At 43.1% G+C, this 22,580-nt stretch overlaps 1 protein-coding gene across 2 annotated transcripts in view; it reads left to right on the top strand.

The window, feature by feature from the left end:
* The window catches only part of rarg (retinoic acid receptor gamma), a 157,635-nt gene that overhangs the window by 48,636 nt on the left and 86,419 nt on the right, over positions 1-22,580 (top strand). For both annotated transcript variants that reach the window (XM_008103590.3, XM_008103588.3), the window contains exon 2: positions 19,405-19,757. In XM_008103590.3, coding sequence (XP_008101797.1) covers positions 19,583-19,757 — 175 coding nt within the window. In that variant the 5' untranslated portion in view covers positions 19,405-19,582. The remainder of the gene's footprint in view (positions 1-19,404; positions 19,758-22,580) is intronic.

Genomic DNA, 22,580 nt, shown 5'->3' with positions numbered 1-22,580 from the left:
GTGGGGGGGGGGGGGAGATTGCACAAGGAAAATAATATTGGCAATAAGAAACAACAATAATAATATGATAGTAGACACAGGAGGGACCCCATATCTTGGGGAGGATTCCAAAATAATCCAACATCCCATGGGGCTGGGGAAAACAAACATATTTTTTTCATGACTGTTTTCCAAGGCTTTGACCCCTTGGCTCATTTTCATGAGGGTCTTTAGAAGGGAATCCCAGGTTTTTCCTTTTCTGCCCAGGCAGGCGAGGAGGGCAGGTTGGAGGGGTGCTCTGAGACTTGGAACAACACAAGGGAAACGGGGAGCATGCAAGGAAGAGGGGGAAGGGGTCCCTGATACCTTAAAGTTCATAAAAGGGGAAATGAATGTCAAGGGAAAGGGAGCAAAAATGGGTAGTAGAGTCTATCTAAAGGAACAGAAAAATGTATGTCAAAAGGTGATACAGAGAGGCAGAAAGATAAGCAGGAGAATACACTTCAAATTTTGAGAAATAAAGCATGTAAAGCATGTTGTTTAAAATTGGCTTTTTTTTTTCTTTGCTAACCTTTAGCCTAGATATGTCTCAAATCTAAACAAAAGAGAGTCCTTTTGTTTGTGAGTTATTGACTGGTGTAGGAAAGCCTTATGTCCTTGTCCCTAGCAAAACTATAAGTTACTATCTTTTATTGGAGAGGGGGTCATGTTCGACTTCATTACTACAGTACAAACAATTAATTTGTGTGCTAAATTCAGAGCTCTGAAAGTGGTCTTCCCTCAAAAAAGGAGAGTCATGGTGTACGGAGACATCTTGGAGTGTGGTTCCTCTGTTTGCTCCCAGAACACTTTGTTTTAGTACAAAGGTACAGTCCAAGAAAACTGCGAATCAGGCCGCCAAACTTCCCGTTGCCCACACAATGCCACCATGTGGGTGTCTAGTTTTGGTGCAACACCTGAACCACAATAAAGGGGAAAGGCTGTGGGTCTTGCCCATTTAATAAAAACGATTTGGGTTACCTATGCTTTGAGAGCAGCATATCTTTGCCTCTCTACTGCCCCCCTCCCCAATAGATATCTATACACTCCAGGCTGGTAGCCCACACAAATTAGCTGAAAAAAAGAAATCCTAAAACCCCATATACCTTTTGGCAGCTAATTACATATGATCTTCCAATGATTTTTAGCAAACGTACTTTAAAGAATGTCACACAATAGCCAAAGTGTGTCTGCCAACAGCTATAATAACTATAAATGGAACCTCTAAATTAACGTCAGTGGGACTTTGAAGGCCAGGAACTGGGACAAACGGAAACCACATTACCTTGGCTATGAGCATCCTGGAATGAAGATTGGCATTTATATTTGCTACTTGTGTCTTCTACTTCCATAACCATGTAGCTTCACAAAATGCATTTGCAACTTATAGGTAGGTTTGGTCCAATCTACATGGACTGAAATGCTTTTTTCTGTTGACACACGATGCCTGCTGACTTTCTTACTATCTCCTGTTCTGACAAGTTAAATTTAGGATAAAAAAGATTGTGTTTTGGGCTTATTTTCTCACCCTTCTTCTTTGATGTTTTTCTTTTAGTGTGTGGTCTGCACCCTGATTAAGGTGCATCTAAAATGTAGAATTAATGCAGCTTGACACCACTTTAGCGGCCATGGATCAATGAAATGGAATCATGGGAGTGTAGTTTTACAAGGCCTTTAGTCTTCTCTGCCAAACAGTGTTCGTCACTCACACCATTTAACTGCTGGAAGAAAATCCAGACTAACCCCCACTCCCTAGTAAAACAACTTTTACCTGTGAGAAAGTTGGTTCCACTGAAATCAATGAAACTTACATCTAAGTAGAAACATATAGATCTGTTCTGTGTGAGGCAAAAAACGGCACAGAGGGCATGTGCAAGTAGTTGGAGGTAAGGTGGTATTTAAAATACAAATAAAAGAATTGCAAATTAATAGTTTGACGGGACATTCCAATGTATGCATATGTGAATGTACAAGTATCGATATACATCTTTGAAAAGTACATATGGGCAAGATCTGCTCAAAGGGAGGTTTGCCTTCCATTGAGGCTGACTAGGGATTTGAACCCCGGTCTCCAGAGCTTTAGTTCCAACTCTGAAAGGGGGAGGGGGGAAGGTTGGGGCTCATTCATCTCCTTATGGCCAAGGCAGTAGTGCATTTCATGCTAATAAGAAACCACAGGCACATGGCTGATGTTTTCCTCACTCCAGTTTAACAGTTGCATGACCAATTCAGAGTCAGACTGAAACTGCTTGTGTGGCATGCCAGGACCTGACCTGGATCAAAAATAAACAGAAGCACATTCAAGAGACACACAGAATATGCAGCCATTGTTTTGTTCCCTCTCTCTTCCCCATCTTCTATCTCCTATTGATCCATGGACTCTGGTAGAGTTATGTTCTTGCTTTGGCTATGCTAGGTCGCTACACACTTTAATTTTATTTTATACCTTTGATGTCCTAGAAACTGTAGTGCCTAAGGATGGCCATCTGTCAGGGGTAGTTTGTGCTTTTCCTGCATGGCAGGGGGTTGGACTAGATGGCTCACGTGGTCTCTTCCAACTCTATGATTCGATGGTTTCGTTTTCTAGAAATTACTAGCCCCATTTAATAGCAGCCTGTTATAGATTTTGACCCCTGCTTCCAAGTGCAAAATGAAGGAAGGACTTAAAACTAATTGCAGCACACAGTATAGCCTCATGGTGTTGGACTAGGATCAGGGAGACCAGGGTTTGAATCCTCACTCAGCTACAGAAAGCCACTGTGTGATCTCAAGTTAATCACAATCTTTTAGTCACAAAGGCAAGCGATAGCAAACCCTCTCTGAACAAATGTGGCAAGGAAAACACCATCATAGAGCTACTGCACGGTTGTCATAAATCAGAAAGGACTTGAAAGAACAAAACGACAACAAAGTGTGGCTAGGCCCTGTAGTGTTGCATAAAGCCTGAAAACTTGGTTTCTTCCCTGTGTGGGCATGCACTATAACAAGAAATGAGAGCCTGGACTTCAAAATGGGTTGACAGCTTAAAGGCACCAAGGGCCACACCCCACTCAGGAGGAGGGAGGAGAAGCAGCAGTCAGGAGTCTTGTTGTCGCGCCCTTTGTGGGCAGTCAGCCTCTCCCCTTCCAACATCCCCCTTGCCTCGGCACTATAAGAGGGTTTTGCGAGACCAGGCACTTTCATTGCAACGGTGTAGTAATGAGGCCATGGACCATATTTTAGTTCTTGGGGACCACAGGTGGTCCACGGACCACAGGTTGGGAACCACTGCTGTAGATGGTTGTTTTGTGTGCCTTCACAAAAGCCTTGCGTGACTTACAGTGACCCTAAAGCAAGCCTATTATGGGGTTTTCTTGGCAAGATTTGTTCAGTCTTTGCCTTCCACTGAGGATGACTGAGGATTTGAACCTGGTCTTCAGAACTCTAGTCCCAACTCTGTGCTTCTGTATGTGACTTATGGCAACCCCATGAATTTCACAGGGTTTTCTCCAGCAAGGAATACTCGGAGGTGGTTTTCTGTTTCCTCTTCTGAAATATAGCCTACAGTATCTGGTATTCAGTCTCTCATACAAGTACTAATCAGGACTGACCCCGCTTAGCTTCCAACATCAGATGCAATCTGGTGCTTTTAGGGAACATGTATCAAACTCAAGGCCTGTGGGTCAAATCCGGTCTGTCATGTCCTTTTACGTGGCCCTCCCGATGCTGGACTACAACTCCTGTCTTCCTTATCATTAGACATTGGGACTAGAGCTGATGGGAGTTGTGATACAGTAACATCTGGAAGGTTGCATGCAATTCTGTCTATTCAGGAGAGTGGGGTTTGAATTTAGATACAAGGCTTGTGGGTAAGATGTCTGACTTTAAAATGTCATTTAACCTTTTCCCCAACCTCAGAGTCAGAAGTGCTATTGGGTTGCAATTCCTATTATCCCCAGTCCACAAGGTGGATAATCAAAAGTGATGGGAGTTGTGGTTCAATAACATCTGGGGATCCAAAGTGGATAAAAATTAAAGAGCACAGACAATTATATAAAAATTATAGCTGGTCCTCTGTGGCCATGGATTCTCTATGCATGGTTTTGATAACCCTTTGAAGGCAACCATAAAACTGATATGGCCCTAGATGAAAATGAGTGTAATTCCCCTGATTTAGGACATTTAGTCCACACTGGCTTCTAAGCATTCCCCACATTGCTGTCCCTTTGGCTTCCTACTACATAACTAACTGGGATACATGTACTCAAGAAACTCCTTCCAGCCTTCTCTTTGGCAGAAAGAACTCTATGTGGAAAAGTTCGCTGTCTGCAGCTTCTCCCTTGCCTTGATCCCTCTCCTCAAACTTCCGTCCCCATCAACCCCAAAAGTGAAGCCAGGTGCCCCATCCTTGAATTCCAGTTTGTTTCCCAATGCCTGTTTCCACCTTCTGCCTTCCTTTCTTAGGTCGGATGTGGGGTTGATTATTTGGGGTCCCTGCCGAAAGCCTTGTGTGCCAAGAGGCAGGAGAGAACCGGAAATTGGCTTCAGCTGAAAGGACCAGAAAGGGGGTCCGGATGGCGTGTGGGTGGCTGGGGGAAGGGAGGCATTTGGGTCCTGACCCGAAAGAAAGGCCAGACAGATGTGGCTGTGCAAGGTGTCATTTGGAGGCTGCGGGAGAGGAATGCCAAAGTTTAGCATCTAGCCTCGGTCAACTGGGCCACTTTTGGCCAGTTTTTTCTTTTCCTTTCGACTCCTTTTGCTCCAAATTGGATGCTCATCCCAGGCAGAGACCAGACACCTCTGTTTATGGGAGAGGAAACAGTAATACAAGAAAGCAGTACAAAAAAGTCTTTGAGAAGAGATGGCTCCAGGCCGCTGGGAGCAATCACGTTAGGCATTCCAAAGAATTTTTTAAAAGTGTACTTTCTCCCTCCCTATTTTGTTTCCACATTACTTTTTTCTTTTTTGCTCTGTGCCCCCCTCCCTTTTGCCACAGAAACATGGAGGCAGAATCAGGCTTTTTGGGGTTGCTGTGAGTTTTCCAGGCTGTATGGCCTTGTTCCAGAAGCATGCTCCCCTGATCTTTTGCCCACATCTATAGTAGGCATCCTCAGAGGTTGTGAAGTCTGTTGGAAACTACACAAGTGGGGTTTATATGTCTGTGTAATGTCCAGGGTGGGAGAAAGAACTCTTGCTTGTTTGAAGCAAATGTGAATGTTTCAATTGGCCAGCTTGATTAGAATTGAATAGCCCTTCAGCTTCAAAGTTCTGGCTGCTTACTGCCTGGGGGAATCCTTTGTTGGGAGGTGTTAGCTGGCCCTGATTGATTCGTGTCTGGAATTCTCCTGTTTTCTGATTGTTGTTCTTTATTTCCTGTCCTGATTTTAGACTTTTTTTTAAAAAGATGCTGGTAGCCATATGTTGTTCATTTTCATGGTTTCCTCCTTTCTGTTGCAATTGTCCACATGCTTGTGGATTTCAGTGGCTTGTCTATGTAGTCTGACATGGTGGTTGTTAGGATGGTCCAGCATTTCTGTATTCTCAAATAATATTCTGTGTCCAGGTTGATTCCTCAAGTGCTCTGCTATCAGGCTGGCTTATCTGGTTGAGTGAGTCTGCAGTGCCTTTCATGTTCCTTGATTCGTGTCTGGGCAATGCTGCATTTGGTGGTCCCTATGTAGACTTGTCTCACAAGTTACTCATCTTCACTATACCTCACTTCCAGCTGCTGCACTTTATCACAGTCCCTGTCCTATAGGTTTTAATGTTATTACTGACCTGGCTCCCACCATACTTATGTCTATCTGACACCATCAATTAAGCCCTACCCAGAGTTCCACACAAATTCTCTCTGAATTTCCAGTAACTATTATTCAGGTTCTGAACTGCTGCTGATGTTGCTTGATGTTGCTTTATGTGATTTTATGTGGATAGAATGTTTTTAAATTGCTGATTGTGTTTTAACCCATGTTTGATTGAGTTTGTCCCCATGTGAGCCGCCCCAAGTCCCTTCGGGGAGATGGAGGCAGGATACAAAAATAAAGTTATTATTAAAGGTAAGGTAAAGGTTTCCCCTGACGTTAAGTCCAGTGGTGCCCGACTCTGAGGGTTGGTGCTCATCTCCATTTCTAAGCTGAAGAGCCGGCATTGTCTGTAAACACCTCCAAGGTCATGTGGCCGGCATGACAGCATGGAGCGCTGTTATCTTCCCACCAGAGCGGTACTCACATTTGCATGTTTTCGAACTGTTAGGTTGGCAGAAGCTGTGGCTAATAGCGGGAGCTCACTCTGCTCCCTGGCCTTTTTGTTTGCAAGTTCAGCAGCTCAGCGCTTTAACACACTGCATCACCCGAGGCTCCCAAAGTTGTTGTTATTTATTGTATGACACAGCAAACAGGATATACTGGATTTCGTATCACAGAATCACAAGTCGAACACTTCCCAAGTGTCTAGGACTGTGTGATGTATTTTCGGATGATGCGTGCAGATCCCAGTAGGGTGGCTTTTTGCAGTTGGCAGATCGTAATTTTGTCAATGCCTATTGTTTCCAAATGCCGGCTGAGATCTTTTGGCACAGCATTGTTGTTGTTGTTATTATTGTTGTTGTTGTCCACAGCTGCATGCAGGCCTGTAGCGAGGGGGCAGTTTTAGGGGTTCAACCCCCCCCCCCCCCCCGAAATTTTTCAGGTTATAAAAAACCCCTGATTTACTCATGAATTTTAACTGGTTAACCAAATCCCCATGCTAGGTCTATGAGACACAAAACATTAAGGCACTATTTCAAGCAGATATTGCCAGGTTTGTAGCGGGGAGAGGTGTGTGCTAGGGGTTCAACCCCCCCCCCCCCCCCAAATTTTCAAAACCCCTCCCGAAATTTTTTTCTGGCTACGGCCCTGACTGCATGGTATACGGTAGACTCCTGCAGAGGTGAGAGGAGCCCTTTGCTGAAGGTAGCATTTGTTGGATTTTCTTAGTGGATCTGTGGATAGTTTGTAGATTGTGTTTCTTCATCAGCTTCCTTATGCTGCTGTTTTTTTTCCCCCCCATGAAGCTGGGGAGAACATATGGGTTTCGGAGTCTCCATGTTGGAAGGCTCCCAAAGGCAGGGAAGGAAAAGAAATCCCTTTTGGATGACCTCTGGGTGACCCACGTCCTCGGGAATGGGGCATGGAATCCAAGGTACATCTACACTGTAGAATGACTGCACTTTGATGCCTCTTTAACCGCCATGGCTCAATGCTGTGGAATCATAGGAGTTGTTTTTATAATTTGTCTTCTCTGACAAAGTGCTGGCGCCGTTCCAAACAAATCCCAGGAATCCACAGCACTGCGCCATCCCAATTCAAGTGGGATCCAACTGCATTCATTCCACAATGTAGACCTACACGGTGGTGTGACTGTCCACCCATTGGGAAACCTGATACAAAAACTCTCCCCCCCCCCCCCCCCCCCAAAAGGGCTGTTTTCTTTCAGTGGCTTTTCTTTCGTGTCCTTTTCTTTCCCAGCCCCGGTTTTTCCGTGCGCTTTTGGACACCTCGGCCTGACGCCGCGTTTATTTTTGGAAGGCGAGCTTTCAAGAGAAAGAGAGAGGGAGGGAGAGGCCCTCCTCTCACATATGGAAAAGTTTACGGAAATGAAGCCTTTAAGTTCGCTTGCTCGCTTGGAAGCTCGTGGCTGGAGCTGCTCGGGGCGCCTGGCAGGACCCACGGCGGAGGAGGAAGGGGAGGGGGAGACCCAGCCTTAAAGGGGCCACGCACCAAAAAAATAATAATAATCCCCTCTCTATTACTATCTCACAGACGCAGCGCAAAGTTAACAGAAAAGTGGAGTTTGGGAGTCTTTTGGCTTCTGCGGGAGGAAGCTTCCCAGTCCTGGAGTCCTTAAGCTATACTGTTGACGCCAGGGCTCAATGATATGGGATCCTGAGATTCCTAGTTTGTCCACACGCCATGCCTTATCCAACCACAACTCTCAGGATCCTATAGCATGGAGCCATAGCGGTGTTAACGATGACTGTGGGTCTTCCAAGCGCCTTGGACTTCAACTCCCAGCATCCCTGACCATTGACGAAGGCAGCTGAGGCTTCTGGGAGCTGAAGTCCAAGACTACATAGCAGGCATGGGCAAACCTCGTCTCTCCAGGTGTTTTGGATTTCAACTCCCACAATTCCTAACAGCCGGTAGGCTGTTAGGAATTGTGGGAGTTGAAGTCCAAAACACCTGGAGGGACGAGGTTTGCCCATGCCTGCTATATAGTTATGGGGATCACTGGGTGCTCTCAAAAGTATGAACGATATTAAAGGGGCTACCACACATTTGCATGCTTAAGGGAAAAGCACCCAGCATCCAAATGATCACTATGGCTGGGTCTACTCTACACTGTTCTTTATGCCAGGATCAGATCCCAGATTATCTGATTTGAACTGGCTTATATGAGTCCACACTGCCAGATCATCTGAGGGCCCTTCCAGACAGGCCCTATATCCCAGGTTTTCTGTTTATCCCAGATTATCTGGTAATGTGGACTCATATAGAAAACATGGATCAGATCCAGGGATATAAAGCCAGTCTTGAAGGGCCCTGAGATAAACAGATAATCTGGGATCAGATACTGGGCTATACAACAGTGTAGATCCAGCCATTGTTTATCTATAGAGTGGTGATACATGTCAATGATGGGTTGTTGTGCGTTTTCCGGGCTGTATGACCATGTTCCAGAAGCATTCTTTCCTGTCGTTTCGTCTGCATCTATGGCAGGCATTCTCAGAAGTTGTGAGGTCTGTTGAAAACTAGGTAAGTGAGGTTTATATATTGTATCTGTGGAAAGTCCAGGGTGGGAGAAAGAACTCTTGTCTGTTTGAGACAAGTGTTTCAATTGGCCACCTTGATTAGCACTGAATAGCCTTTCAGCTTCAAGGTTTAGCTGCTTACTGTCTGGGGGAATCTTTTGTTGAGAAATATTAGTTGGCCCTGATTGATTCATGTCTGGAATTCCCCTGTTTTCTGAGTGTTCTTTGTTTACTGTCCTGCTTTTAGCATTGACTGATCTTTTTTAAATACTGGTAGCCAGATTGTGTTAATTTTCATGGTTTGCACCTTTCTGTTGAAACTGTCCACATACAAGTTCAAAGAGAAGCCATTGAAATCCACAAGCATGTGGACAATTTCAACAGAAAGGAGGAAACCATGAAAATGAACAAAATCTGGCTCCCAGTATTTAAAAAAACTCTAAAATCAGGACAGTAAATAAAGAACAACACTCAGAAAATGGGAATTCCAGACATGAATCAATCCGGGCCAACAAAGGTTCCCCCCAGGCAAGAAGTAGTCAGGCTTTGAAGCTGCAAGGCCATTCAATGCTAATCAAGGTGGCCAGTTGAAACATGCATGCTTGCCTCCAACAGACAAGAGTTCTTTATCCCACAGATATATTAACTCCAATTGCCTAGTTTCCAACAAACCTCACAACCTCTGAGGATGCCTGCCTAGATGCGGGCGAAATGTCAGGAAAGAATGCTTCTGGAACATAGCCATACAGCCTGGAAAACTCACAGCAACCCAATGATCCTGCCATGAAAGCCTTCGACAACACATTATAGGGTTGTTGTATGTTTTCTGGGCTGTATGGCCATGTTCCAGAAGTATTCTCTTCGGACGTTTCACCCACATCTATGGCAGGCATCCTCAGAGATTGTGGGGTATCCCGACCATGAAAGCCTTCGACAACACATTGAACACATTATAGATTCATAGAGTTGGAAGAGACCACAGACCATCCAATCCCCTGCCATGTAGGAAAAGCACCATCCAAGCACCCCAGACAGATGGCCACCCAGCCTCTGTTTAAAAGCCTCCAAGGAAGGCAGTGAGTTCCACTGTTGAACAACTCTTATGGTCAGGAAGGTCGGGTGGAATATCCTTTCCTGCCATTTGAATATGTTGCTCTGATGGCAGGATTGCCACACATACTGTGTGGGTCCCAGTGGTTACAAAAATCAGTGGATGCTCAAACCGTACTGGTGTGGGCCTTATTTAAAAAGACGCAAAGATATATACAGTAGAGTCTCACTTATCCAAGCAAAACGGGCCGGCAGAAGCTTGGATAAGCAAATATGTTGGATAATAAAGAGGCATTAAAGAAAAGCCTACTAAACATCAGATTAGGCTATGATTTTACAAATGAAGCACCAAAACATCATGTTAGACAACAAATTTGGCAGAAAAAGTAGTTCAATACGCAGTAATGCTATGTAGTAATTACTGTGTTTATGAATTTTGCACCAAAATATCACGATATATTGAAAACATTGACTACAAAAATACGTTGGATAATCCAGAACGTTGGATAAGCGACTGTTGGATAAGTGAGACTCTACTGTATGTGTCTGTGTGTGTATATGTACAGTAGAGTCTCACTTATCCAACATAAACGGGCCGGCAGAATGTTGGATAAGCGAATATGTTGGATAATAAGGAGGCATTAAGGAAAAGCCTATTAACCATCAAATTAGGTTATGATTTTACAAATTAAGCACCAAAACATCATGTTATACAACAAATTTGACAGAAAAAGTAGTTCAATACGCAGTAATGCTATGTAGTAATTACTGTATTTACGAATTTAGCACCAAAATATCATGATATATTGAAAACATTGACTACAAAAATGTGTTGGATAATCCAGAACGTTGGATAAGCAAGTGTTGGATAAGTGAGACTTTACTGTATATATGTATGAGAGAGAAATAATGTCAACCCGTGGATACCGAATCTGCGGATACAGAGGCCCGCCTGCCATGGGCCTCTGCATTTATTGGGGGTGGAGGGGAAGGCTGGAGGCAGCTCCTGTGGTCCTGGCGCCTGCCTTCGCCCCCTCCAAGTGGCCTCATACTGTGGGGTGGAACCGCGTTCCCCAGTGGGAGAAGAAAAATGAAATATATGTGTGTGTGCGAGAGAGATTGGAAACCTTAAAGAAAAAGGCAGCAGGCGCAGGCAAAAATATGAGCTCTAATGAGGAGGGGCGAAGGGGAAGAGTGAGTGATGGGCTGTGGGCGGGGCTTCTGGGGGTAAAGGGGGATTGTGTTCCCAAAGCCAGGGAGACGCGGAGTGGGCAGGCCAAGGAGGAGGCTCTGCTGCTGCTTCTGCTGTGCTGCTGGGGCTGTTGTAAATTAGGCCCGCGGTGTTGGGTTCCATGTGGAAGATGTGAGCTCACATTCGGCGACCCCCAGGGTGGTACAGCCCCAGCCAAGCCCTGGCAGCGAGAACATAAGCTCCATTTATCTGGGAACCTGAAATGACTCTTGATTTAAATCATATGGTAAAAAGCAGCCCAAAAAAGAGGAGGAGGAGGAGAAAGGGGGGGGGGGGGAGAGAGAGAGAGAGAGAGAGAGAAACTGGCCTGCTTTTGGAGATGGTTCAAAAGGGGAAAGAGGCACACACCCTCCTGCTTAAAGGGACAGTGTCTCATGCAGCAGAAGGTTGGGACAGCAGGGAGAGGCTAACTAAGGGCCCTTCCATATAGCCATTGAACCAAGAATATTGTTAGAAAATCCCACAATTGTTTATTCGTTCAGTCGCTTTCGACCCTTCGTGACCTCATGGACCAGCCCATGCCAGAGCTCCCTGTCGGCCATTGCCTTCCTCAGCTCCTTCAAGATCAAGTCACTTCAATGATACCATCCATCCATCTTGCCCTTGGTCGGCCTCTCTTCCTTTTCCCTTCCTTTTTCCCAGCATCATTCTCTTCTCCAAGCTTTCCTCTCTTCTCATTATGTGGCCAAAGTACTTCATCTTTGCCTCTAATATCCTTCCCTCCAGTGAGCAGCCGGGCATTATTTCCTGAATGATGGTCTGGTTGGATCTTCTTGCGGTCCAAGGCATTCTCAGAATTTTCCTCCAACACCACAGTTCAAAAGCGTCTATCTTCCTTCACTCAGCCTTCCTTATGGTCCAGATCTTGCATCCATAGGTTACTAGTGTTGTGCTTTTGTATGGAATTGCTGTTTGTTTTGTGTAGTTTCATTTGTTTCCTCTTATTTTTGTATTTGTTCCCGCTAACGAAAAAGGGGTGCCTATACGAACTGAATTTTCATTTGGTTTACGGAAAAAACCAAAAATTTTGGACCATTGGCTGCAATGGGAGGGCTTCTGAGGCTCACCCCCACCCCAACTCGGTTTTTGGGCTAAAGGGGTGAAAATTGCCACACACCCCAAATGTTACTGAACGACAACTCCCATTACTTTTTATTGCCATGTGGACTGGGGATAATGGGAATTGTAACCCAATAGGACTTCTGGTTCTTAGGTTGGGGAAAGGTTAAAGGATATTTTAAAGCCAAACCATATCCTAAAGCCTTGTCTCTTGATTCAAGGCCCACTCTCCTGACTACACAGAACTTCATGCAGCCTTCCAGATGTTATTGTATCAAAGCTCCCATCAGCTTTAGTCATGGCAACTCTAAATGAATTCAAGTCTCCAGGGCCAGATGAACTTCATCCAAGAGAAGGAACTAGCGGAACCCCTGGCAATAATCTTGGAGAATTCTTGGAGAACAGAAGTCCCAGCAGACTGGAGGAGGGCAAATGTGGTCCCTATCTTCAAGAAGGGAAAAAAGAAGACCCAAACAATTACCACTCAGTCAGCCTGACATCAATACTAGGAAAGATTCTGGAGTGGATAATTAAGGAGGTCATCTGAAATCAGACTTAGAAAGGAATGTTGTGATTACTCAAAGTCAACATGTATTTCTCAAAAACAAGTAATGCCGGACTAATCTTATCTCTTTTTTCAATAGAGTTACAAGCTTGGTAGATGCAGGGAATGCTGTGGATGTAGCATATCTTGATTTCAATAAGTCCTTTGACAAGCTTCCCCATGACCTTGCAAGCAAACTAGTAAAATGTGGGCTAGGCAATGCTTCTATTAGGTAGATCTGTCATTGGTTAAGTGACCAAACCAAAAGGGTGCTCACCAATGGTTTCACTTCATCCTGGAAAGAAATGACTAGTGGATTGCCATGAGGTTTGGTCCTGGTCCCAGTTCTGGTCCTGGATTGCCACGAGGTTCGGTCCTGGTCCCAGTTCTGATCAACATCTTTATTAATGACTTGGATGAAGTTTTAGAGGGCATACTTATCGCAATTAGCAGATGACACCAAATTGGGAGGGAAAACTAATATTCCAGAGGACAGGATCAGAATTCAAAATGATCTTAACAGATTAGCGAGCTGGGCGAGAACTAACAAAATGAATTTTAACAAGGACAAATGAAAGATACTACACTTAGGCAAAAAAAAAAATGAAATGCAGAGATACAGGATGGGTGGTGCCTGGCTTGACGACAGTTCATGTGAGAAAGATCTTGGAGTCGTTGTGGACAACAAGTTGAACATAAGCCAAACAGTATCATGCAGCAGCTAAAAATTGGATTTTGGGCTGCATCAAAAGAAGTACTGTATAGTGTTTAGATCGAGGGAAGTCATTGTGCCTTTGTATTCTGCTTTGGCCAGACCTCACCTGGAATACTGTAACAAATTCTGGGCACCACAGTTCAAAAGAGATATTGACAAGCTGGAAGATGTCCAGAGGGGAACAACTAAAATGATCAAAGGTTTGAAGATCATAAACTCCTGTGAGGAGCGTCTTAAAGAACTGGGTATGTTTAGCCTGCAGAAGAGAAGATTGAGAGGAGACATGATGGCCATTTATAAATATGAGAAAGGCTGTCATAAGGAAGAGGGAGCCGGCTTGTTTTCTGCTGCCCTTGAAACTAGGACTTGGAGTAATGGAAAGGAATTACAGGAAAGACGATTCCACCTGAACATTAGAAAGAACTTCCTGACTGTAAGAGCCATTCAGTAGTGGAACTCTCTGCTTCAGAGTCTGGTGGAAGCTCTTTCCTTGGAGGCTTTTAAACAGAGGCTGGATGGCCATCTGTCAGGGATACTTTGATTGTGCTTTTCCTGCATGGCAGGGGTTGGACTAGATGGCCTCCAACTCTATAATTCTATGTCTAATGAGGGAGAATACAGGAGTTGTAGTCCAGCCACATAAAAGAACATGGCAGGTCAGATTCTACCCACAGGTCTGGAGTTCGACACATATGTTGGCAGCATTGTGTTGGTGTCACACAAATGTAATAAGAAACTTCTGAGTCTGTGAAATAAGCAATAAATAATAGATTTTTAAAATTATCAATGAAAGACTTTCATGAGATATTTCTGCACCCATACATTTTCTATTACAATTTATGTATCTGCCTCTTTCTCTTATAAGAGGTTGGTTTAACCTCCAGTTTACTAGTAAAACTGAGTTACTGTGTCAGAAAATGATGCGTGTCCAAAAAGTATGTTGCCAAGATTAAATGTTTGGAAAGTTCTGGCCTACACTGTAAAATGAATGCTGTTCAACACCACTTGAACTGCCACGGCAGAATGTTACGGCATCCTGGAAGCTGTAGCTTGATCGGGATATCAGTACTTTTTGACAGAGGGGGCTACACACCTTGTAAAGTACCACTCCCAGGATCCTGTAGCATTGAGTCAGGGCAGTTCAAGTGATGTCAAACTGCATTCATTCTACAGTGTAGATGCACCCTAAACCTGGTCCAGTTTCAAGGCGTCTTTAGCTGGGTCTGAGAATTGAGGCCAAGGCTAGCATAACAGCTGTTTCTGCCCTTATAAAACCAGGCTTTAAATTGTTTCAGGAAGAGAAGAAAATACATCAGTGCAAAGAGCTACAGTAATATCGGCACAAGAAAAAGGCCACAAATTTAGGTTTGTAAAGGATGATGGCTTGACCCTTGTGGCTGGAAAGTCCACTTCTCCTTCTGGCAGAAAGGTCTTGTTTGGGGTCTTGAGAGCTGGGGGAATAAAATCTCAAATTTCAAACCAGAGTATTTGAGAAACAAATATGTAATACACATTTGGGTTGTTGTTTGAGATAGGCAGACATTCTTTACTGGATGTTCAAGGTTTTTAAAAAGTCTACTGAGTTGTTCTGGTTTGTTGTCCAAATAGTCTTGAGATGCTTGCCTACTTCTATAGCTCACCCAGGCCCCTTCCACACAGCTGAATAAAATCCCACATTATCTGCTTCGAACTGGAATATATGGCAGTGTGGACTTAGATAACCCAGTTTAAAGCAGATATTGTGGGATTTTTCTGCCTTGATATTCTGGGATATAGGACTGTATGGAAGGGCCCTAAGCAATCCAGGGATCAGTCCTGATACTTTTATCTCTATGGCCTCATCATTGGCTCCTGGAAAACAGCAAGAACACTATTGATCATGTGCTGAGTGAATCTCTCTTGGTGCTTAATACCCCCAAGCAGACCCAAATACGCCTGAGATTTGGGAGCAGAGACCTCATTTTCCACTAGATTTCAGAAGCAACAGCAGCAGCACTTACTTGCCAATTAATCCGAGATCATGTTTCTCTTGCTTTCCCCAATAGGTTCATTGGCTTCTCTATATATATGTTCACAACATTTCTGGATCCAAGACTCCTTTTAGATTTTAAGTCTCCACCACTAAACTGTCCCATGGTTGTTCAATCTACTTTTCTAATTCCAGGCAGTCCCCAATTTGGAGACATCCAGCTTATAAACAATTATTGCACTTTAAAATGTACCTGTTCCAACTTACATAGAAATTTAACTTAAGAACAAACCTTCAGAACCTATCTTGTTCAGAACTTGGGGGCTGCCTTTACTGGCCCCATTGCCATTTCATTCATCAACCCCTTTCCATTGTCTCTTCTGGAATTGACAAAACTGGGAGGATTTTTTTCTCTTTAAATGTAAATTATTATAATTCAGCCTCTGTTGGTACATCTACTTTTGCTTTCTGGAGAATGACAAAGCATAAATCTATTTTACTGGTTTCTTCCCTTGCAAAGGAACTTTGATAGAGAGGTAACCTTTTAATTCTATGTGAGAAATTTCTTCCAGTCCTTTGCAAGTGGTATTAAGTTGAAAACAGCAGCCATGTACATCAAATAGTCATTGTCAAGGGTAGGAGGATCTTTTTGGCAGAGGATCAATTCTGTATCTGTTTATAGTGATCAAAGAGATGAGTGGTTGAAATTGGTAGTGACGGAGGTCTATAAATCTATAGGGGAAAAATCATGGCTGTTTTTATCTATTCATGATTGACATGTTGAGTGCCCAGTTTATTATTATAATCTCTCTTGGCTTTAAATAAACTGTTTTTCTTTATAATACCAGACTCTGATATTAGAAAAATTAATGCTAGTATTTAGGTTTGCTTCAAGCATGTGCTTCCAACCATAAGGAAAGGGTCAGAGATGTTTTACCCTGTTTCCCCGAAAACAAGACATCCCCAAAAAATAAGACCTAGTAGAGGTTTTACTGAATTGCTAAATATAAGGCCTCCCCTGAAAGTAAGACCTAGCAAAGTATTTGTTTGGAAGCATGCCCGGCGCCCGCCAAACAAAACACCATAGCATGCAGGATTGGTAAATGTACATACCAGTTGTATATGGAAATAATGGTAGTAACAAGAAATTCTTGACAGGAGTCACAGTTTGTCTGGTTTGGTTATGTTGGTTTGTGATGACAACTATTGTACAGTATAGAATAAATGTTCACTTTTTTGTTCAACAATAAATGTGAATTCTTCTTCATGGAAAAATAAGACATCCCCTGAAAATAAGACCTAGCGCATCTTTGGGAGTAAAAAATAATATAAGACACTGTCTTATTTTCGGGGAAACACGGTAAGTGATGTGTGAAATAGATATAAAACTCGGAGATGAGTGTGCTAGCTTGTAGCTAGAAGAGAACACAAGGGCATGCAAAGCTTGGCTATAGCTCCCATAATTCCCAAGCCAGCGTGATTTGAGGAGTTGATATGTGGAAAGATTTTCCAAGCACTGGTCATTTTCTGATTGCCATGTGGGTGTATGTGGAACTCTTTGGGGCAGAACAATCTACTGTGAGGATAAATGAGGGATGTTCAATCTGTCTTCCAGTTTGGAACCATGTCTGTGTGTCTAGCTCCGGTCATTTTGTTGGCCTTCTGACAGCTGTGTTCCAAATGTTAACATTTTAAGTCTTTTTAAGTGCATGCTGCTTATTAAGAGTTCAATCCTGTGCTCACTTTGGCTGAAAGTCACCCTGAACACAGTGAGACTCGGAGAAAGACACATTCATTATGTCAGAGAAAGGAACTGGCAAAAACAACCTCTGGATATTATTTGCCTAAGAAAACCCTATGAAATGCATGGAGTTGCCATAAGTCAACAGGTGACTTCAAGGCACACACAAGAGAAGTAAGACTCGGATCTGAAAATGCTGAATGGATGAATAAACTCTGAGGCTTTATTAGTAGGGCCTCCTATGTGTTAATGAAAATGAGAAGTTTATATTCTACAAAGACCGAACTGCAGGTGTGTTAACATTATAAATTATAGCGGCACAACACATGGTTTTAACATGTACAATTCACCTTTAAAAACAAAATGTTTTGGTTTTCAGCACTGGTTTTATGGATGTGAAGTCAGTGACTTCATATCTTAAACATCTATGCTGCCTGTCCTGTATGTTCAGTTTGCATCAAAAATATTAGTGAACTGAGAGAGTTCTGATTTAGGCTTTAATTAGAAGATGAAAAAATATATTTACGACTCAGTATGATCATAGCCTACACTCCTAAGTATTTCCATTTTAAGGTTTAGGAAGCTGGCAATAAACAAAAAGCCCATTTTTTTCGCTGGAGAGATGCTGCTACTCAAAAGCAGACTAAACATCAAATTAGATGGACAAATAACACTATTTAACAAAATTTGAAAAAATTCTGTTCCTGATTTGAAAGTGTTATTGCCTGTTTAATTGTGCAGTACTTTCTTTGAAAGTAGTTGTATACTCCAGAAACTTAGTTTTTGTGCCTGCCACAAACTATGTTGCATTGGCTGAGACTCTTTCAGATATTCATTGAAAAACTAAAGCGAAATGTGCTGCAGGATGTCCAACAAAAACAAAGTTTTTGCAGTTTAATAAACTTTCCCCATGTTTTAATGATAGCCAATTTGAGAATGACATTTATAATCCGGGAACATCGTGTCATCTGTGCTGATATAGGCAACTTCCTCTTGAGTTAGCTGCTACTACAAAGTATCTGGTGGCTTTCCAGCTAGAAGGACATTTTATCGGGTGCTGTAGTTTTATATATTGGTCCCGTGTATGCCTGGTTCAGTCTTCTTCTTTGTCCCTTTGCTGTCTTCCTCAATAGTCTTCTTAAGCAGAAATTTCCAGAATCACCTTAGTCTCACCTGGCAGCTCATATTATAGTTATTATCATCATTACAATTATCATCATTAAGCAGCAAGCGAAGAATGGGTCCTTATATAACAGGAACCTTTTAGCTGTCACTTAATGTCCCATTTTTTTCTGTTGGGATCCTTTACAATGGAAGTTGGGTATGTCACCAAATTTCAGTAGCACCCAGCACAAAACTTCACCCAAGTACAGTGCTTGAGGGACAAGTCCAGTAGAAAGGAGCTGTTGGGATGAGGGATAAATTGGGTAAGAACTGTAGCTTTGTGGTAAAGCACATGCTGAACCCAGGAGATTTTAGTTCTAATCTTCAGTATCTGCAGATAAATCTTGGAAAGTCTCTGTCTGAATATCTGAAAAGCCACAGCCAGTACTGAACTAGATAAAGTAACAGCTGGATTCATTATAAGACTGATCCTATGTTTTGGAACCTACTTTATGCTTCTGAGGAGAGAGATGGCAGGGAAGATTTTGCCCTCTATCCACAGTCTTGCTACTTGCAATGCATCTGTGAAAGTCAATGGCTGCCAGTGGGAAGTGATTCTTCACTTACCTGTGTGTCCTTTCCTTTTTGCACCTGTCTTGAATTCATTTTTTCCTGTCAGTGTTACAAGGTGTCACACCCTGTCATCTTGCTCCTAATTGTGTTTCTCACTGTTCATCCCCTTCTGGAATCCTTTTCCTTGTTGCAGCAGACTCTCCATAGCCTGCTTTGTAATAACAGGATCAAGAACTCTAAATGCCTTCAATCCTTGTTCCTGAAGAAGAGGTGGAAATTGCATGGCCTCCAGATAACGATGAAATTCAGCTCTCGGCAGTTGTTTTCATTGGCTATGCTTGCTGGGGCTGGTGGGAGTTGCCGTTCAACATAATTCCCACTTTTTGCTCTAGAGCAGTGTTTTCAAAATGCTACCCTTTTAGGAGTTTTGGACTTAGCTCCCAGAATACCTGACAATTAGCTAAGGCACCTGAGAGTTGAAGTCCAAAATATCTGGAGAACTAACCATTGGGAATCACTTCTATCTAGAGTATACTTAATGGTGATGAACTGACTTTTTGTCCATTATTGTATACTGATATGATTTAATTGTTATTTCTTCTTTCTTTGTAGGACTGTGGAACAGAAAGAGGAAGGGAAGGGAAGACACTTTCCCCTAAGGCTGAATTTTTGCATGGATCACAGCCATGGGACCATCTGCTGGGAGCAGTGACATCACTGAACAGATTTTCTAAGGAGCATCTTGACTCTCCATCTCTCAGGCCAGTTCTTCCCTGTGTCATCATCAGCTATGGCAGGAAATAAGGAGAGGGGCTGCTCTGGTGGAACTCCTTTGGCTCATGTGAATGGCTTCCCTCCAGCTGTGTACCCTTTTCCTTTCCCCAACCCACACTTCGAGATGCTTACCAATGGAGGTTACTTCCGGAGTTATCCTACTGACCTGCCCAAGGAAATGGCATCATTGTGTAAGTATCTAGAAAGAAAGGGACGTGGGATGTAAGGGACATTGGAGAGGAACAGTGGAGTACTCAAGTAGTAGAAGGCCAGGGCTTGATGCCAGAAAGGTACAGTGGGCAAATTAATCTGAGAAAATGTGGCATCCAAATGTTCTTCCCAATTGTATGGAATAGAGGTGGGATGACTACTGCACAAATATAGTGAAGTAGATAAAATGTGGGGGTTAGTATTGCAAGATGACCTGTTGCTCCTTCTTTAATGGGGTCTTACTAGAGAGTTCGAACCAGAACTGCCACCAGACCCAGCAAATAATCAGCAATGATGGAAATGTAATCTAAAACACCTGGAAAGTCCCATCTAAAGAAAGACTGAATAGTTCCAGTTAGCACTTCATAGAGATGCTGTTGGATTCAGACTGATTTCTATTCTGAATCCTAGAATTTATTTCCTGAATTATGGAAGTGCTTCCAGATTTTAAGGCATTGAAATTCACTGGCTGAACATATGTAGGTGTCACTAAGTTGGCATGGATTCCTGATAGAAATACTCCAGGATTCAATCGATGAATGTTGCATTTGAGCATGGAGTTCAGATCACATCTCTGTTCTCTCTTGATAGATAGACACAGTTTCAGTGGTGACCAGAACTTTGTCAAGATGAGCTAGAGGTTGACATATCTTTGGTCTAAACATGTAGACTGTTGGCTAGAACTTGGAATCCTATTTGGAAACTGTCTGGAACCCAATGCAGGATAAGCTTTATGTGCTCATAGCTGCCCATCCTGATAGAAGTATTGCATTTTATTTTATGAGGTACAGTTCTTGGACATTAATCAAGGACAGTCTACATAGAATACATTGCCATAGCAAATACTAGAGTTTAGCAAACCGTGAGTTGCCAAATCTTTGGTAAACACCCAGGGAGCAGGACTTAAAAATAGTAGTCTCATAGTACCCAGTATGGAAACACTGCTGGTATAAGTGCATAACAAGATGTCAAATCTTCAGGATCTGACCAAATCTTCTTTATACCTGACCAGGAAGAGAGAAGGGAAATAACTCAGAAGTAGGGCACATGCTTTACTTAGAGCAGAATTCAGATTCAATCCTTGGCATCTCTGTTAGGTTGTTCTTGATAATAGTCTCCTAGCTGGACCTACTTGATTCACATTTGTCAGACTCCACATAGGGCATCTTCTTAGTTCATGTGAACTGGACAATTAACTAGAACTTGGATTTATATCTGGAAACTGAATAAATTGTCAAAGGTTATTTTTTACCGTTGCTTAATATGATTGAATTTTTAAAAACCAGCCCTAATATTGGACCTGAAGAAGGCTTGGCTGCAATTTGACATGCTTGTCACGGTAGCACTGGGCTCTTAGAGTTGAACTAGAGTCTGTACTGTGCAAAAACAAACACCATTGAATCCAGAATTATTACCAGATTAGTAGGAAGCTGGAGTCACTAAGCAGCACAGAGCAATTCACACAGCTATTCTTTGGCAGAGATGACTGCTACATGGCAACTTTCACTATAGTGTTTGATTATGTTACTTTTATTACATTAAACACACATCTACTGTTACTGTAATTAAACTTTGCTTTTTTCAAGGGGATCTTAGAAATCACCTTTTATAAGATACTCATAATGGAGGCTCTCAGAGCAGTGTGTGTATGTGCGTGCATGTGCAAGCATACAGGGGTGCAAAGGGACGTGATGCCTTGGGCTTGTTGGGTGTGGGTTCTCCAATGCACTTTGTTATGTTCCCCACACTTTGGGGCATGTTCCGACCGCTCTGCCCTTTCCCGCTCCGGGGTGTGCCCAGGCTTGGTGCCAGACCTTCAGGCACCGCTTGGCTCCTCTCCTCCCGCCTGCCAGTGCAAGGACTGGAGCCCTACATGTTTTCTCAGGTGCGGGTTCCAACATGCCAAAGCAGCGTCCCCACGCTGAAAGGTTGTCAATCAATCCAGCCTCCAGCTTGCAGCGTACCTTTGGTGCTTCAGGCCTGTGCGCATGTAACCCTCTGTAGGCTTGGGCTCTTGCCTGAATGGGTGGAATCAGAGAAAGAAAGAATGCCCAAGAATCATTTGCAAGAACTAAGCTCCTTCCTTTCACTTTCTAGATCTGCTGCACTAGTCTGGGCTCTACATTTTGGTCTATGCATGGCATCTTGAAGTTTCAGTCCCTCCCCTTGGTTTCCCTCTCTGAGCTCTGCCCCTATCTTAGCTCAGCTGGAGCTTTGCCTTGCTTCAGCTTTGCCAACCGCAACCATTCTGCCAACCCAGCACTGCCATCGTTGCAACCCTGTGTAAACTGACTGACTTATCCACTAGAGGTCATCCTCTGAGTTCACATAAGGAGCCAAACTCAGTTCACTTTAATTATACTATTTTTAAAAGGGAGAGTCTATGCTGCTTCTGGAGATATCTTTCATCAGTGCTTCATACAGGAGGTGTAAATTGGCTTTCCAAACTGCATCTTGCCTTGGGGTTAAATTTAACCTAACTGCTGATGCTGTTTTTTTAATGCTCTTACATATTGTCTTTTACTTTAATTTTCTTTTTTGACAAACACGTATCTAAAGAAATCTCTAGACATGATCTTAGTTGGATTGTTTGCTTTATTCAGATAATAACTTACTTCTCTGAAATCCAACACTGGAAAATTTGATAGAAAACAAGCAAAGCTATGGGCTGGTTCCAGTTTTAGATGTCTGAAAAATGGGTGGATGGAACTAGGCCTCCCTTCTCAACCCTTTCCACTGGGAATTTTTAGTTTGCTGTGGCACCAGAGTTCTAAGACAGAGAAGGATAAATATCTCACAAAACT

The sequence above is a fragment of the Anolis carolinensis genome, chromosome 2 (genome assembly GCF_035594765.1).
Source record: "Anolis carolinensis isolate JA03-04 chromosome 2, rAnoCar3.1.pri, whole genome shotgun sequence".
NCBI lineage: Eukaryota > Metazoa > Chordata > Lepidosauria > Squamata > Dactyloidae > Anolis > Anolis carolinensis.
Note: the sequence above shows the minus strand (reverse complement) of the source record. Positions and strands in the feature narration are given on the sequence as shown.